At 43.5% G+C, this 17,743-nt stretch overlaps 1 protein-coding gene across 1 annotated transcript in view; it reads left to right on the top strand.

The window, feature by feature from the left end:
- LOC143973516 (uncharacterized) overlaps positions 1 to 17,743 on the top strand; it is an 86,482-nt gene that overhangs the window by 15,155 nt on the left and 53,584 nt on the right. The window contains exons 4-5 of the mRNA XM_077474434.1: positions 4,191 to 4,442; positions 5,336 to 5,578. Of these exons, the coding sequence (XP_077330560.1) occupies positions 4,191 to 4,442; positions 5,336 to 5,578 (495 nt within the window). The remainder of the gene's footprint in view (positions 1 to 4,190; positions 4,443 to 5,335; positions 5,579 to 17,743) is intronic.

Raw genomic sequence — 17,743 nt, 5'->3', positions numbered from 1 at the left:
GTCTCCTTTTTTCTCACCCAATATAATTGCTCGTAGTATTCTCTAAATACCTCCGCTATATCTTCAGTCTTATATTTGATCTCGTTTTTTTTATCTATTATTTTCTCAATATAATTTTTTGCTTTCTTTTTCCTCAATATCCTAGCTAAACTCTTGCCATTCTTGTTTCCCAAGAAATATCGCTCTTTCGTTATTTTATGATATTCTCTCCTTACTTCTTGCTCTATTGTTTCCTCCAGCTCTAGTTTTTTTATAGCTAGATTCCGTTGTAGCCCCTGTATCTGTCCCTTTCCATTTTGTTTCTCTATTTTGTGTTTTAATTCTAATCTCCTAATTTCTTCTCTTAATTCCTTTACCTTTTTATTCCTTTCTTTTTTTCTTTTTGCCCCAAGTGAGATATATATTCCTCTTATGTAAGCCTTATGGGCCTCCCATAGTATGTTCTCCGCCATCTCGTCCTTCCCATTTGAGGCAAAAAAAAATTGCAGCTCCTTTCTTATTGTTTCCTCTCCTTCTACGTCTAATAGATCTTTATTTAGTTTCCAGGTAAATGGGGGTTTCTTTACCTCTGGGATTTTAATTCTCATGGTTACAGGCGCGTGGTCCGACAGAGTCCTAGTTCCGATGTCCGTATCTACCACTTCCTCCAATAGCTGATGTTCCACCAGCCAATAATCTATCCTGGTGTACGTCCCATGCACGGGGGAGTAGAACGAATAATCTCGTTTCTTCGGATGTTGTATTCTCCACACATCTATCAGCTGTAATTCGGTCATCCGTTGTTTAATTACATTTCGCTGCATGTTCGCCGTCTCCCGTGCATGGGACGAACTATCCAGTCTCGGATTTATCGGAAAATTCAGGTCTCCTGCCACAATCACCCTCCCCTCCTTAAATTCCCAAAGTTTTCCCAGTATCTTTCTCAGATAAGTTATTGGATTCTTATTCGGACTATATATATTTGCCAAGGTATATTTTATTCCCCATAGTTTTCCTTTTAGAAACAGGAACCTCCCTTCCGGGTCTCCCATCCTGCCCTCTACTATAAATTGGATATCCCGGCCTATCCCCACTGCTACCCCCCTTGTTCTACTTGAGACTGAGTCTCCATAGAACCAGGTCGGGTATCTTGGGGAGTACAGTCTAATTTTACTTTCATGGGTTAAGTGCGTTTCCTGTAAGAACACGATCTCTGCATTAAGTTGCTCCAATTCTCTTAGTATCTTAAACCGTTTGTTAGCTACATTTAGACCTCTCACATTATACGACACACAGTTTACCATTGTCATGTTGGAACCCAAATAATGCCCTTTACTCGAAATCTTGAGCTATAGGTTATTCTCCTCTCTCCCTCCCCCCCCTCCTCCCCCGCCCCCCCCACCCTCCTCTCCCACCCCCCCACCCTCGTCCCCCCCATGGCCCATCTCCGGGCCTCTTGCATCCAACCTGGATATATCCCCGTCCTGGTGTCTGCACCTCTTCCCTTGAGGTGGAGACCCCAACCCGGCGCCCCGTGTGCACCTCCCCGGGTCCTGGGATCCCGGGGTGGGCCCTAAAGAGAGAGACCCTTCCCCAGCCCCCCCCACCCCCCCCCCCCCCCAGTAAACAGCTTCCACCACCTCAATGTACTTCCATAACTTTAGAGCAGCCTTTTTACTACTTCTTCCCTCCCCCCCCTCCCTATACCCCCCGCCACCCCCCCTCTCCCCCCGGTAGCTCCTCTCTTATTAACCCTTCATACTCTTTTGGAATTGGTATCTGTAGGTTTTTACAAAAGTCCTGCATATCTTCCAAAAATCTCAACCTTACTGTCTTCCCATCTCTGTGTACTATTAATGCTGCGGGGAATCCCCAGCTATATCTAATGTTTAGTTCTCTTAGTTGATCCAGCAGTGGTTTGAGCTTTCTTCTTCTTATTAGGGTCTCCGCTGATAAGTCCGCAAACACTTGTAAAGTCTTTTGTTCGTACTGTAGAGGAGGTCCCTTCCTAAGATTATTCCATATTTTTTCTTTGTCTGAGTACTTATGGAACTTAATAAGCACATCCCGTGGCATGTCCTCTTTTAGCCCAGGTGGTTTCCTCACTCTGTGTACTCTATCAATTTTTATCTTTTCTGCCTCTCCTCTCTCCAGTAGGGGGTTAAATATCCTCTTCATTTTTTCCTCCAGATCTTCTCCATTTTGCTCTGGTATAGCCCTTATCTTCAAATTTTGGCGCCTATTTTGGTTTTCTTGCGCCTCCATTTTATAACAACATTCTTTCTGTTGTCTTTGCAGCTCTTTCATTTGTGTTTTTAGCCCAGCTATCTCCAGTGTTTGTCTCTCCGCTTTCTCTTCTACCTCTTCTACCCTTTTTAACAGATGTCCCAAATCCATACGTACGTTGGAGACCTCACTTTTTATCAGGTTTTCCATTCTCTCGAACATTGCTAACATATCCAACTTAGTAGGCATTAGGGATTCACTCCTCAGATCTTCCCCCTCTGTAATCTCCGTCTCTATTCCCATGTTCTCCTGTATCTTTTCTCCTTGGGCCCCCTTTAATTTAGCTGCCTCTTTTCTTGCGCCTTTGTTTACCTGAGCTGTTTTTTTTTCCATACTGGGACTTCTGGTGTTCCCTTCTTTAGTTGTTAAATATTTCTGGATTGAGCTTGCGTTTGCACTTGAATTTAAACTTTCTCTGGGGGTTTTGGGTTCTGTTACTTTTTGGGATCGGCCTTTCATTATTTCTTTTGGGCTCACACCCCCTCCGGCTTACCCCTCTCCCGTGTGCTTATCCCTCTGGGATTTATAATATATTCCTCCTTCCCCTCCTCCTTTCCTTGTGTATGTTTCCAGACAAAAAAGGAAGAGAGAGACCTCTCTTTGATAGTCGATAACTCTGGACCCCGGAGATTCGTCGCTGGATAGCAAGAGTGGATTAGCACCGCTGGAATCTTTTTTTTATTTTTTTCATTTTTAATAAAGGAATTTTTCAAAAGTGTGTTTGTCTTATTTAACCATTTTGACACTTTCTTTGTGAAATGGTAGGGGTACTTTTGTACCCCCTTACCATTTCAAACAGGGGGGGCCGGGATCTGGGGGTCCCCTTGTTAAAGGGGGCTTCCAGATTCTGATAAGCTCCCTGCCCGCAGACCTTCACAACCAACGGCCAGGATTGTGAGGATGAGGCCCTTGTCCTCATCAACATGGGGACAAGGTGCTTTGAGGGGTCACAGACCCCCAAAGCATCCTCCCAATGTTGAGGGTATGTGGCCTGGTACGGTTCAGGAGGGAGGGGGGGCCGCTCTCTCGTCCCCCCCTCTTTTCCTGCAGCCTGCCAGGTTGCGTGCTCGGATAAAGGGTCTGATATGGATTTTTAGGGGGACCCCCACGTCAATTTTTTTTTAATTTGATGCGGGGTTCCCCTTAATATCCATATCCGACTTGAAGGGTCTGGTATGGATATTTAGGGGGACCCCCACGTCAATTTTTTTTTAAAATTTGACACGGGGTTCCCCTTAATATCCATGTCAGACCTGAAGGGCCTGGTAATTGAATTTAGGGGAACCCCCACGCTTTTTTTTTTTTTTTTTTTTTTAATCAATGAATGAATGAATTGTCGGCTAATACAGAGAACACTCATTGACTGTTCTCTGTATTACGGGAGCCGACAATATAGCCGCAAGTGATTTTAAAAGACTTTTTTTCCTGCACAAATGACACTTTGTGCAGGGACAGTTCTAAGCACCAGAAACATGCGCCCCTTCACAGGCATACTATAGATACCCCCTAGCTACGAAATTTAAAGGAATATTACACTTTTATTGTTTCACTTTAATCATTATTAAAATCACTGCTCCTGAAAAAACGGCCGTTTTTAAAACTTTTTTTGCATTGATCCATGTCCCCTGGGGCAGGACCCAGGTCCCCAAACACTTTTTAGGACAGTAACCTGCATATTACCCTTTAAAATGAGCACTTTAGATTTCTCCCATAGACTTGTATAGGGTGTTCCGGCTTTTCGAATTTGCTGCGAACAGCCCAAATTGTTCACTGTTCGCTGAACAGGCGAACAGGCAATGTTCGAGTAGAACATGAGTTCGACTCGAACTCGAAGCTCATCCCTACTCCCAACACAAAATGATATGTTTCCCTCAATGGTGGGTCATCACATCCTCAGATATAACAAATCTCATGTTGTGTTTCAGGTCGGGTCATCCTTCAGGCTCCTCTCTATGTATATGAAGGTGACAACATATCTCTCCGATGTTCCAGTCCATCTGGATCACTGGCAACAGAGACAATATTCTACAGGAACAATCAGACAATCTTGAACTCCACCACCAATGATACTTTACAATTAAAATATACAGACCTGAAAGCCACCTACAGTTGCTCGAGACAAGTCCTGACTACTATCACTTATACTTACATTGCTGCAACCACAATTTCCTATACAGGTAAATCCTGCTGCGTGAATTTAGATTTGTAATTTGCAAAATGCTAATCAGTAAATGAAAATGATCTGATTACAAATGAAATGTAAAACCAGCCATAGATGGAGCGATTGTCTTTCCTGCAACCATGATTTGCAGAAAATCGCTTGATTCCCTCCCGCAGAGCTATGGATGGTGGCTCATGGGAAGCATCCAGCTTAGAAAACACATAGTGATTATTGCTATTGATAATTTCATGAAAAATCCAACATGCTGATTGTACCCAAGTTGATTGATCGATCAACTAGAGCACAATCAGCCTGCCGATACATGGTTCAAATCTCGGCCAGCCCCTGCTGAACCAGCCAAGATTCAAGTCTGTAGATTACAGTCTATGGCCGGCTTAAAGGCAAAGTTCACAATTTTTTTTCTGAAACCCAGCTCTCCTATGTAGCAATATACCATTAATGTACTTCTGTTGCACAAAAATACATTGAAGAATTAGTCCACATTGACGAAGGGTCCTATGTGTCTTTTGCTCCGAATCAGGTGCGAATTAAGGCAGAAATTCTGATCTGATTTGCACCTGAATCGGTGTACAAGGACGCAACGGACCCCCTGTTGTAAACCGCGGCCGCAGCAAGTGTGAACCCAGCCTTAGAGGGGATGTTCTGAGAAGGGAGGAGATGAAAGTAGAACTATAGAATTGTATTTGTGAAGATGGAGGACATTAGGGAATCGGGCTCTGATTATCTCCACTATATAACTTTACCAAAAATAACCTTACCCTACCACTGAATGACTTAGCTTGTTTTGGCAACTTATATTGTAGAAATTTCTTGTATTATCAGTTTAACATTAATCAATAATTAACAAATTGGTATTGTTTGTTCATATTTCTGTATAACGTCTTGCAGAAAATGCTGGGACTATTCCAGTGACCTTCACACCAGACTGGAACAAGTTACTTACCGGAGACAATATAACAATGACCTGCAATGGACAAAATGACTGGACTTATCAGTGGTTGAAGAATGATATGTTAGTGGCAGAAGGACAGACCTTCACAATCACATCTGCCCAGGTTGAACACAGCGGGATCTACCAGTGCTGGGCAAGTCACGCTCATAGTTTACCATTCAGGCTGGAAGTCAGCGATGGTGAGCCGATCAGTTCATTTCCTTAGAGCGCTTTATTTCATTTTTTTTCCCAAAGTTTTTTATTGATGTTTACAAAAAAGGAAACGGTTACAGTTATGTCACATAACAGAGTACAGTGATATCGTAGCAGGGTTACCAAATATAACCAACAAATAAACATAACAGAAGCATTGACACGCAATGGGTATATGTCTATCAAGAGTAGGGTTGTCGACCAGATCTACTACTAAGCTCTGGGCTAGGGGTAGAGTATCGAGAGTTGGGGAAACCAATAATTGCCCTCAAGGACCCATCGAAGGCCTAATAAACATCCGCTAGGAGCTAATCATCAGAAGGAACGATCTCGGGTGCTGAGTTCTAAGGATGTCTAGAACTATTAGTTAACAAATGTCTATTGTTAGTTGGTCGGTTTCCATGTATATGGTCAATAGTATGGTCTTAAGATCTGTGGGAATCAGGAGGTGTAGGGTTTGATGTGAAATAGTGGATGTGTTCCTGTTCAAGTGGGAGATTTGGGTATCTGATTCTTAAGGCGGGGGGACTCCGGTTAACAATTGGCTACATTCTGCCGAAGCTCTGAAGTGATGCCAGCAAGCCCAAGTCGCCCAGTATTTAGATGGGGCGCTTTATTTTATTAAAAGAAATGTATTACACATTCATTCTATACTGTAGCCATAAAATAGTAAAAACAATCATTATTATTATAGAGTAGAGAACATCATAAGCATAAAGTAGAGAACATCATAAGCATTGCAAAAAGGCAAAAAGCTTACAATATACCAATCTGTGGGGCAGCGTTGGTGTGATAGGTTGTTGGGCACCAAGCAAGGGTCACACCTACCACATGTTGTGTGGGTGTCCCCATTACTATTGATAGAATACCCATCTAGGATAAGGGTCTGGAATAGATGAAAAGAATACCCGGCTGCTTTGTTTACAAACAGAACGAAGAGGATGGGGACTGGCATTTGCCAGTAATTTAACCAATTCACCTCCGGAAGATTTACCCCCCTTCCTGATTAGGCCATTTTTTGCTAAACTCTACTGTGTTAATTTAACTGACAACTGCGTGGTCATGCAAGGCTGTACCCAACTTAAATTTATGTCATTTTTTCCCACAAATAGAGCTTTCTTCTGGTGGTATTTGATCATCATTGAGTTTTTTATTTTTTGTTCTATAAACAAAAAAAAGCCCAACAATTTTACAATTTTGAAAAAAAATTTATATATTTTTTTTTACTTTCTGCTATAACACATATCCAATAAAAAATGTAAAAAAATCGAATTTCTTCATAAATTTAGGCCAAAATGTATACTTCCACATGTCTTTGGTAAAAAGAATTCCAATAAGCGTATATTAATTGGTTTGTGCAAAAGTTATAGCGTCTAGAAACGATGGGGTATTTTTACATTTATTTATTTTAACAGTAATGGCGGCAATCAGCGACTTATTGCGATATTGCTGTGGACATTCTGACAATAACTGACAGTTTGTGGGAACTATTGACACTAATACAGTGATCAGTGCTAAAAATATGCACTGTCACTGTACTAATGACGCTGGCTGGGAAGAGGTTAACATCAGGGGCAATCAAAGGGTTAAATGTGTGCCTAACCAGTGTTTACCTATACTGTGTGAGGTGATTTTATTAGGGGAAGAGATGGAATTTATTCTTGCCAATATGTATTCTGCTACATATTTTTTTTTTTAAAATACCAATAATTGTTTTTTTTACTAGTAATGATCAGCGACTTATAGGAGGACTGCGATATTGAGGTGGACATTCTGACACTAACTGGCACTTTGTGGAAACCAATAAAACGAATACAGTGATCAGTGGTAAAACTATGCACTGTCTCTGTACTAATGACACTGTCTGGGAAGGGGTTTAACAGCTTGGGCAATCAAAGGGTTAAATGTGTGCCTAGCCAGTGTTTTGGTGTTTACTATGTGTGCGACTTTTACTAAGGGATGTAATGGATTTTCTTTCCCTTCTTTGCAGGGAAAGAAAATCCATTGCTTCCCCTGCTGACAGGACAGAGCTCTGTCTTGTTTACATTGGCAGAGCTCTGTCCTGCGTGTTTTCTGGACAATCAGCAGGTGCTGGCGGTGACCCATTGGCTGGCACCCACTGATTTGCATTAGCTGTGTCTAATCACCAAGCTACTTTTCCAAGAAATCATCACCTGCAGAGTGCAATTATGAGATTGGTGACAGAGAGCTGTTGGCGATCATTTTAGCCCTGAAAGAATGGAGACATCTCGAAGGTACCACTGTGCTGGTTCTCATTCTTACGGACAATAAGAATCTTACATTCTTATCTGAGGCTAAAACGCCTCTCTCCCAGAAGGGCGCGATGGGCTCTTTTCTTGTCAAGTTTCAATTACATTGTCTCATTCTTACCCGGTACTAGGAATGTAAGGGCTGACTCCTTGTCAAGACAATTTTCCTCCACTTCCAAGTTGGAGCCGGTTCCGGTTCCTGTGATTCCCCCTGATCATATTCTGGCTACGGTTCGCACCGGTCTCACTTCTCTTTTGAATGACAAAATTCTTGCTGCTCAGGTCCATGCTCCTCCTGAGAAACCTTGTGACCACTGCTTTGTCCCAGAGAGTCCCCGTACTGCTGTGCTCCAGACTTACCATTCTCCCAAGGCAGCTAGTCCACCCTGGGAAGAATCAACTAGTTTGGGCCATTTCCCAACAATTCTGGTGGCCTAGTCTACGTGCTGATGTAACTGCCTTCATAGCTGCTTGATCCGTGTGTGCTCAAAGTAAGACTCCACGACACCTTCCAGTGGGCCTCCTACAACCCGTACCAAATGGAGAGAGGCCCTGGACCCACTTGTCTATGGATTTCATTGTGGAATTTCTCAACTCCCAGGGCAACACAGTTATTCTTAGCCCCTGTACACACGGTCAGACATTCTGCCAACCAAATCCGCTACTGCTCTTCCGTTTCTGCTTGTCTTTGCGTATCTGATAATCAGTGCGTGCAGTCATTAAGTATTTGTTTCTCATTGTGGACTATATCTTGGTATAGTAAGCTTTGAAAGGCATTTTTTATTGTCTGCTTGCTTCTGCTATTCAGGTCGTTCTTTCAGGCCTGTTTATCGGTGCTTTCTGGTGTCCGTTCAGACGAGCCGACCGTTTTCAAACCATGTTTCGTCTATGTACTCGTCGTAGAGTTTCTGCTGTGCAGGGGCTTCGTGTTGGGGTTCTTACTTTGACACAAGCCCGGTCCATGAACAGGGAGGGGAGGCGTTTGTGAACCAAGAATTGGTTGCGCCAGCGTGACCAGTTCTCGCACATGCCTTTGCCCTGTGAGATCCGCGAGAATAATCCTGATCATTTCAGGAATTATCTACGGATGACGGACCCCGTTTTTCACCGTCTGCTGGCTTTGCTGACCCCTTATATCACCAGGCAGGATACCTGCACGTGGCAAGCCATCACTCTGGAGCAGAGGCTCATCGCCACGTTGCGCTACTTGGCGACAGGGAGAAGTCTTCAGGACCTCAAGTTCTCTACAGGCATCTCCCCCCAGGCTCTGGGGATCATTATTCCAGAGACCTGTTCTGCCATCATTCAGGTCCTGCAGAAGGACTATATGAAGCTAAGTTTTATCCTTAAACATCACATTCTATGTATTTCATGATTGCTAATGTCTTGCATTTCTTTCCTCATTCCCTAATTACCATCATTGCAACATGCTCTAATTCATATACTCTGCCCCTTTGTCCTCAGGCATATTTGCCTCACTAACTTCCCCACCATGCTCTTCTTGGCCCATAAAACTATAGTCTAGTCACTTAACAATGTTTTTTGTCAGCTCCATAGTATTGCTTTCCCCTAAACACCCCCTACAATGTCTACAAATGTGATGTGTGTGCTTCAATTCATGCAAAGTGACCTTTTTTTAATTTTTGGGGTTGTGCCAAACTCATTAGGAACCCCCCTCCCCCCAACTGCTAGCTCAGCTGATAGCAATCCTTTATCTGATGACTTGACCAAACCCAATACACACTATACCTACCTTTTTGATGGTCACATTTATACATTTATGGGCGAATTCACCAAAGCATGTAGTGTAAGGGCCTGCCTTAATACTTTCAAATGCAATTTTTTTTTTTAACACATTAATTTTCTTGCTATGTAATAGCAGAATGTCAAAATGTGCTTCCATTTTGTTTTCATGTTTGTTATTATGACCCTTCTTACCTGTCCCGTGGGCTGCCAATAGTGTAAGTAAGGAGGGGCTTCACAAAGTATCACACATTATTTAGGCCTTCAGCTCTCAATCAAGTGGAGAGGGTTACCTGTCCTAAACATCCCCCCTCATTTTTTATCAAGGGCCCATCATATGGGGGGGTGATGGGGGGGTGATGACTCTCATAAGGGGACCTTATATTTTAGGCTTTAAATACTCAGTTCCCAAAATGTTATACTAATTTTGACCAAAAATGTGGGTGTCTAATCTGCTTGCAATGTTGATTTGTCAAATTACAAATTTTTGTTCTTGTTTCACTACACAGTGTCCTTCAACGCCACAGGAATGGCAGACTGTGGCCTCCCACTTTGCCATTTTTTTTAAGTTGTGCCTTTTTCACCAACAGTGCAAACCCAAGTTCAGAGCGAGATGAGGGGACAGTCTCTTCTTCAGATAATATAATAATGTTGTGGGTCTGCTACACACACACACACCTTCTTTTTTATAACTAATGTATGTAGTGCATTACTGACCAAAATCGTGCTCATTTTCAGCACCATGTCAGGAAAATGGCATGATTGTCCAAATTTACACCTCACAGTGGGTGTTTTTTTTACTAAAGGCACATCCACTATGCACTACAAGTGCACTGCAAAAGTACACCTGAAACTGCACTTGGAGTGCAAAGTGGAGTTGCCTTTAGTAAATCACACTCCTTCTCAGCACAAACGAAAATTTTACTACAAATACATTTTATGCGCAATGAAAAAGGAAGCCATACATTGTTGATAATTAAACTTTTTAATACAAGCACATTCACATGGGCGTTTCGAAAAGGTTTTTACAACAAACCAAGAGATTGTGTGCATTCAAAACAGGGTTTAATCAGAATTTTGTTTCCTTGTTGTTTTTGTGTAAACAGGCATGTATTAAACCGTAAAATACTGAACACAGGAACTTACAAAGTTCAACTTTGAAAAGTGAAGACAATATCAGACCTGAGTATGTACAAACTGGGCTGATATTGCCTTCATCACATGGAGTGTGACCCCTGAAAAATCCAAATTTGGAAGATGCACACAGTGTGTCAACATGTGCTATCTCCCATCAGGGGGGATCAATGTACATGCTTTGGGGCTGCAACCCCTTCATCTTGGACACTTTACACAAAACATGTACATTGATCCCCCATGATGGGAGATAGCGCATGTTTACACACTCTGTGTATTTTCCAAATTTGGAATTTCGATAAATACAACATTTTGTTTTTAAAATAGCAAAAATAAAACCCTATCTAGTTTTTGTTGTTTCACACTCTCCCCAAAACATCAATGATGTTCTTCATTTTATTTTTTACATCATTGATGTTTTGTTGGATAATTTCCAAATCATGATTGCACCCCGTTATCTCCCCGATCAAGATCTGGGCACTTTCACTGGTAAAAAAGGAATCTTCTTCCACATCACCTACAAAACAAAGCAAAAAAACACACCATGTAATAAAAATATGGTGATATACATTGCTGAGCTTACCGGAAGCTGTGTTCTACGACACTCACCTGTTGTGGTGACAATTTATCCAAACTCCACGATCTCTCCTTCCTCCTCCTCCTCCTCCTGCTCCTGCTCCTCTGTTTGTGCTTTTGGAAGTTGGCCTTCTTTAGGAGGGGTGTGGTCCCTGGTGTCCTCATACTTGCCGAGTCTTCTCTCCCCTATGAGAATGTAAACAAAGAATAATTAGCACACAGAGGGCAGAAATAGGAATCTGAAACATTGCTTGGAAGTGTTGTACAATTGTGTTTTTGGGCCGAGTTACAAGGTGAGAACATTATTGGGGACACTTTGTTAAGCTGGAATACTTCCCTGCAGAACGATGTTTCTTGCGAACGAATGAAACCATGAACTTGAAAGTGGCCATTTTAAAATGCACAACATGAAATCAAAGCACATGGAGCAGTATGCAAGCAAGAATAATCATATGAACACACGACAACTACTTACTTTTTTTAAGAACACGCTTGATCCTTAGGTACTGCTTGTGCTCCCTCAGTTTTAGGTCTGACCAGCGTTTTCTCAGTTGATCCTTGGATCGGTGTACCCCAAAATTCTTATGAAGACTCTTCACAACTTTAGTCATGATCTTGGCCTTTCTGATATTTGGGTTTGGGTAAGGTCCATACTTCCCATCATAGTCGGTCCTGTTCAATATGTCGACCATCTCCAACATCTCTCCAAAAGACATATTTGAGACCTTAAATCTTGTCTCCCTGGATCGGGACGTTTCAGGCTCCGGGCTTTCCTCCCACTCCTCCTCGTTAGTGGAACTATTATTAGTGCGCACCTGCGTTCTCTCCGCCATGTGCTCTCCCCACTGCGCCGGAAGCGAAGGGACGGGGAATAGTCTAGAAAGAACGTCAGGGGCGGGCGGAGTTTCACGCATGCGCACTGTATATAAAACGCAACACGCGTGTATCTTCCGTACGATCTGGGAAGAGAGTGAGGCGCGGACGTGACGAACGTGCAAACGAAGGTAACATTTTTAACTTGGTGCTTCACTAGACTAGACTGCTTCTATATATGCCGATATTGGGACAAGATTAGGAGGGTTTTTAATGGCATTATTAGTATTTGAGGGTTTGTCTTGTGTTGTGTCTTGCAGACAAAAAGGATTCAATCCAAAAGGAAAATTTTATGGGGCTATTCCTAGAACTCTACAAGGAGATGCCCTGCCTGTGGCAGTTCCACAACAAGTTTTATGCTGACATAACAAAGAGGAAGGCAGCGCTGGAGAAACTGCTTTCTTTGGTGCGGATCATGGTCCCCACGGCAGACATGGCCTATCTGAATAGGAAAATTGGGGCCATGAGGATTACATATTACAGGGAGAGAAAGAAGCACCTGGAGTCCTTGAGAGCAGGAGATACAGATGCCGTTTATTACCCCAGGATGGTTCACTTTGACAGGCTGCATTTTCTGGTAGACCAGGGGGTACCCAGGCCACCACTCAGGCCACCACTCTCCAGTCTTACTTCAAGGCATCCTTCACCCCCAGCTGAGGCTTCTGATGTCCAAGCTGGGCCTTCCAGGCAGCAACATGTGGTGGGGCCCAGCTTGAGACAGGTATTGCATTGTTGAACATATTTCTTGTGTTACATTTATTGATGTTAACTAGATGTTCTTATCTGATCAGTAAGTTGTGATTTATCAAAGTGGTTTACATCTCAAGAGACAGTAGTGACCAAAAATGATTGGGACGGGAAAGAAAAATGCTGGGCTCAGAATGATAGTCTGTTCTATTTGGTAACATTCAATTTGCAAAAGCCAGGAGCACAAAATGGTGTGAGTGATGATCAAAAAACTAAAACTATGTCCCCTTTTCATACACAGGAAGACCTCAGTCGGGGGGAGGCTGTGGCAAGTGGCAGCCAGGAGGTCGACCAACGCCCTCCTCCTCGTGCCCCAACTACAGGAGCCCAGCCACAGCCTCGAAGGATGCCTGGAGGGAAGTGCCCAAGGAAGACGAGTGAGTGATGGCCTGGGTTCAGTCTGGTCTGCCAGAAGATGCAGCCTCTTGAAGATCCACATCCTGGGGACATAAATGTCATCTGAATTTCCTGTTCTCTAGGACTTCGGGACCAGACTTCTCTCCCTGAGATATCTATTCCTCAGGCCACCAATTTTTTATATTCTAATTTGTTCATGTCTGCCCTGGGGCTGCACCAAAGTAACAAGTTTCTCCAGTGCTGCGTTCCTCTTTTTAGTTTATTACGACCAAAATAAAGGTTTTTTGATTGATGAAATACTTGTGTGTGTGTTTTCCTTCCAAAAAGCCAGTTTATTTGTGAGCAGGCAGGTACATTTCCCAAAAAATAAGTGAAATGAATAACAAGGGGTACCAACACTAAACAACCTCCTGTAGATTAAAAAATAAAAACAAAATCTCAAAAATACAATAATGTTGTGGTAAGTTTACACGCAAAAAACACCCCAAAAAAAGGATAAATGAGCAAACTGTCTTTAAAGGAAATTTTTAGGGAATCCAAAAAAAAAAGCATCCAAAAAAGAATAAAACAAAATCTAAAATTGTGTAGATGTGACACAGACTAAAATTGTATTGCTGAAATGGTAAAAAAAAAGTAATGAAATTCGTTCGGGAGAAGTGTGTGTGACTATGAGCATCAAAAGAAGTTTGTTCTTGCAGCATTGTAAAGAACAAGAGAATGCGCTTGATGAAAGAATTTTTAACATTGCAGCGTGACGAATGTGCTATATCGCTTACGAGCAGTAGTTTTACCTGAACGAGCTCTTCCGTGTCAGAATTTGAATGTGAGCATGCGTGGCACCTTGTCCGTTGGAGTAGGCTACACATGATCGGAGTATGTCCGATCGGACCAGTTTGTCGGAAAATATTTCCAGCAAGTTGGAGAACTTGGTCCAAAGAGGATATTCCGACGGAATCAGTCCGATGCATACCACACACAGTCGGATTATCCGACAACACGGTCCGATAGGACACATTCCGACGGATTCTCCGACCGCGTGTACAAGGGCTTATTGTGGTTGACCGGTTCTCAAAGATGTGTCATTGTATTCCACTTAAGAAGTTGCCCACTTCTAAGGAACTGGCTTCCATTTTTGCTCAGGAGATCTTTCTCTTACATGAGCTACCCAAGATGATTGTCTCGGACAGGGGTAATCAGTTTGTGTCCCGGGTCTGGCAAGCCTTTTGTGCACAGTTGGGAATTCAGTTTGCTTTCTCCTCTGTGTATCACCCGCAGTCTAATGGAGCCACAGAATGAGCCATTCGGTCCTTGGAGCAATTCCTACGTTGCTATATGTCTGACCATCATAACAACTGGTCAGACCTATTACCTTGGGCAGAGTTTGCTCACAACAGTGCCTTGAATTCTGCTTCCCGATTGTCCCCGTTTATGGTGAATTATGGTTTTCAACCTTCCATGTTGCCTGACTCGTTTGTTCCGCAGAGTATTCCTGCATTAGAAGAGCATCTCTGTGGTCTTCGTTCCACTTGGGCTCAAGTCCAGGAGGCTTTGCCTCATGCTAATGATAGGTGCAGACTCCATGCTGACCGTAGACGCCTGCCTGAGCCTTCCTACCAGATTGGGGGCAGGGTCAGGCTGTCATCTCACAACCTTTGACTTTGTGTTCCCTCACTGAAGTTCGCACCTCTTTTTTTGGGCATATCGCGTTTTCTTCGCAGGATTAACCCAGTGGCTTATGCATTAGACCTTCCTTCTAATATGCGTATTTCAAATGTATTTCATGTCTCCTTATTAAAACTTTTGTTCTTCATCCGCTTTACCACCTCAGTACCACGTCCTCACCCTGTGCAGGTTGAGAACCATGAGGAGCATTAAAATACAGTCCATTGTTGACCCCCGTATGTTCTGTGGGCGCATGCAGTACCTGATGCATTGGAAAGGGTACGGTCCGGAGGAATGCTCTTGGGTCTCATCCTCGGACGTACATGCCCGTGTCCTGCTTCATGATTTCCATAGATGTTTTTTTCCTCAAGCCTGGTGGTCCTCCGAGGTGGAGGGGTCCTTGAGGAGGGGGTACTGTCAGGGCTGGGCTCAGCCCTTCCTTCTCTGAGCTGGCCGCTCAGCTGTCAGCTAATTGCCAGCTCACATCTCTCTCCACAGTTACTCAGCTGTCGATGATATCCTGCTCATCAGTCCTGCCTACTTAAGCTGTCCAGTCCAGAGGATCTCTGCCTTCCCCTTGGTCAACATCACAGAAACTATCTCCTGCGTTTCCCGTTTAAAGAGTTGTTTTGCTGACATCCCTTCTGGCTCCAGATACTGCTTTCTGTTTTACTACGTTGATCCCTGACTTCTGGCTTGGCTGATTATTCGTTCCGTGAACTTTGGCTATGTTTTGACTAGGTTTGTTCTTTTTACTTTTATTATCAAACAAGTGTGATTTAACTGTACTTCTGTTTCTGTCTCATTTCATGGTTTCTGACACCTCTACCTGGAAGTACTGGATCACGTCGTACCTAGTAGACATGTGCAGAAAGGAAAAACTTGTTTCATTTTGGATAGATTCGATATGTTACTAATTTAGTTATGGAATTGGTTTGCTTGGGTTTCGAAGTCCATTTAGTTTAATTTTGTTTTTGTTAAATTGCGTTTCGTTTTCCTTAAAATTTGTTTCATTTACCGTATATACTCGAGTATAGGCCGACCCGAATATAAGCCGAGGCCCCCAATTTACCCCCAAAAAAACTGGCAAACTTATTGACTCGTGTATAAGCCGAGGGTGAGACATGCCTGTCCATCCCTGTGTGTGTGTCCGTCCATCCCTGTGTGTCCGTCCATCCCTGTGTGTCCGTCCATCCCTGTGTGTCCGTCCATCCCTGTGTGTCCGTCCATCCATCCCTGTGTGTGTGTGTGTCCATCCATCCATCCATCCCTGTGTGTGTGTGTCTCCATCCATCCATCCATCCATCCCTGTGTGTGTGTGTCTCCATCCATCCATCCATCCATCCCTGTGTGTGTGTGTCTCCATCCATCCATCCATCCATCCCTGTGTGTGTCTCCATCCATGTGTGTGTGTGTGTGTGTGTGTGTGTGTGTGTGTGTGTGTGTGTGTGTGTGTGTGTGTGTGTGTGTGTGTGTCCAGCCTACCTTTGTCCCGAGCCTCCGTCCCGTGCCTTGCCTCCTTGCCTCCGTCCCGTGCCTTGCCTCCTTGCATCCGTCCCGTGCCTTGCCTCCTTGCATCTGTCCCGTGTCGTGCCTTGCCTTGCCTTGCCCCCGTCCCGTCCCGTCCCGTGCCGTGCCGTCCCGTGCCCTCTTCGTCGGCGGCCATTGTAAAGTTCAAAAGCTGCGCCGCCGCCTTCGCCTGTGATAGGCGGAACACTGAATTTCCCAGCAGCCTGTGTTCCGCCTATCACAGACGTCGTATCATCCTCGTCCGTAGTACGAGGATGATACGATGTCCGTGATAGGCGGAACACAGGCTGCTGGGAAATTCAGTGTTCCGCCTATCACAGGCGAAGGCGGAGCCGGAGGCGCGGCTTTTGAATAGAATGGCCGCTGTCTGTCTGCTCGACACGCTGATCGAGCGGGCAGACAGCGATGACTCGAGTATAAGCCGAGGGGGGCACTTTCAGCCTCAAAAAAGAGGCTGAAAATCTCGGCTTATACTCGAGTATATACGGTATAAATTTTCGAATGAATTCCAACTCTTCAGAAGAATTAGAATTTGGATTGGTCAAAAAACTATCGACCAATTCAAATTCTGTGTGAAGAAATAGCTGGTTGTTAAGCAGCAGGCCGGGAAGCTGGCTGCCCTTGTCCTTAACAACCATGAGTCATCATCTGTCAGCGGGCTTTCCCACTGACAGATGAATGTAACCACTTACAGACCAGACCATTTTGCTGGTCAAAGACCAGACCACTTTTTGCGATTCGACACTGCGTCGCTTTAACCACTTTCAGACCGGACCATTTTGCTGGTAAATGACCAGAGGTCTTTTTACAATTTGGCACTGCGCTGCTTTAACTGGTAATTGCGCGGTCATGCAATGTTGTACCCAAACAAAATTTGCGTCCTTTTCTTCCCACAAATAGAGCTTTCTTTTGATGGTATTTGATTGCCTCTGCGATTTTTATTTTTTGCGATATAAATGGAAAAAGACCGCAAATTTTGAAAAAAAAAGATATTTTCTACTTTTTGTTATTAGAAAAATCCAATAAATTCAATTTTAGTCATACATTTAGGCCAAAATGTATTCAGCCACATGTCTTTGGTAAAAAAAAAGTCAATAACTGTATATTTATTGGTTTGCGCAAAAGTTGTCACATCTACAACTAAGGTACGTTTTCTGGAATTTACGCAGCTTTTAGTTTACGACTGCCTATCTCAGTTCTTGAGGTGCTAAAATGGCAGGGCAGTACAAAACCCCCCCAAATGACCCCATTTTGGAAAGT

Source organism: Lithobates pipiens, unplaced genomic scaffold (genome assembly GCF_037356315.1).
Source record: "Lithobates pipiens isolate NorthernLeopardFrog02 unplaced genomic scaffold, aLitPip1_a1.2 Scaffold_83, whole genome shotgun sequence".
In the NCBI taxonomy this organism is placed as follows: domain Eukaryota; kingdom Metazoa; phylum Chordata; class Amphibia; order Anura; family Ranidae; genus Lithobates; species Lithobates pipiens.
Note: the sequence above shows the minus strand (reverse complement) of the source record. Positions and strands in the feature narration are given on the sequence as shown.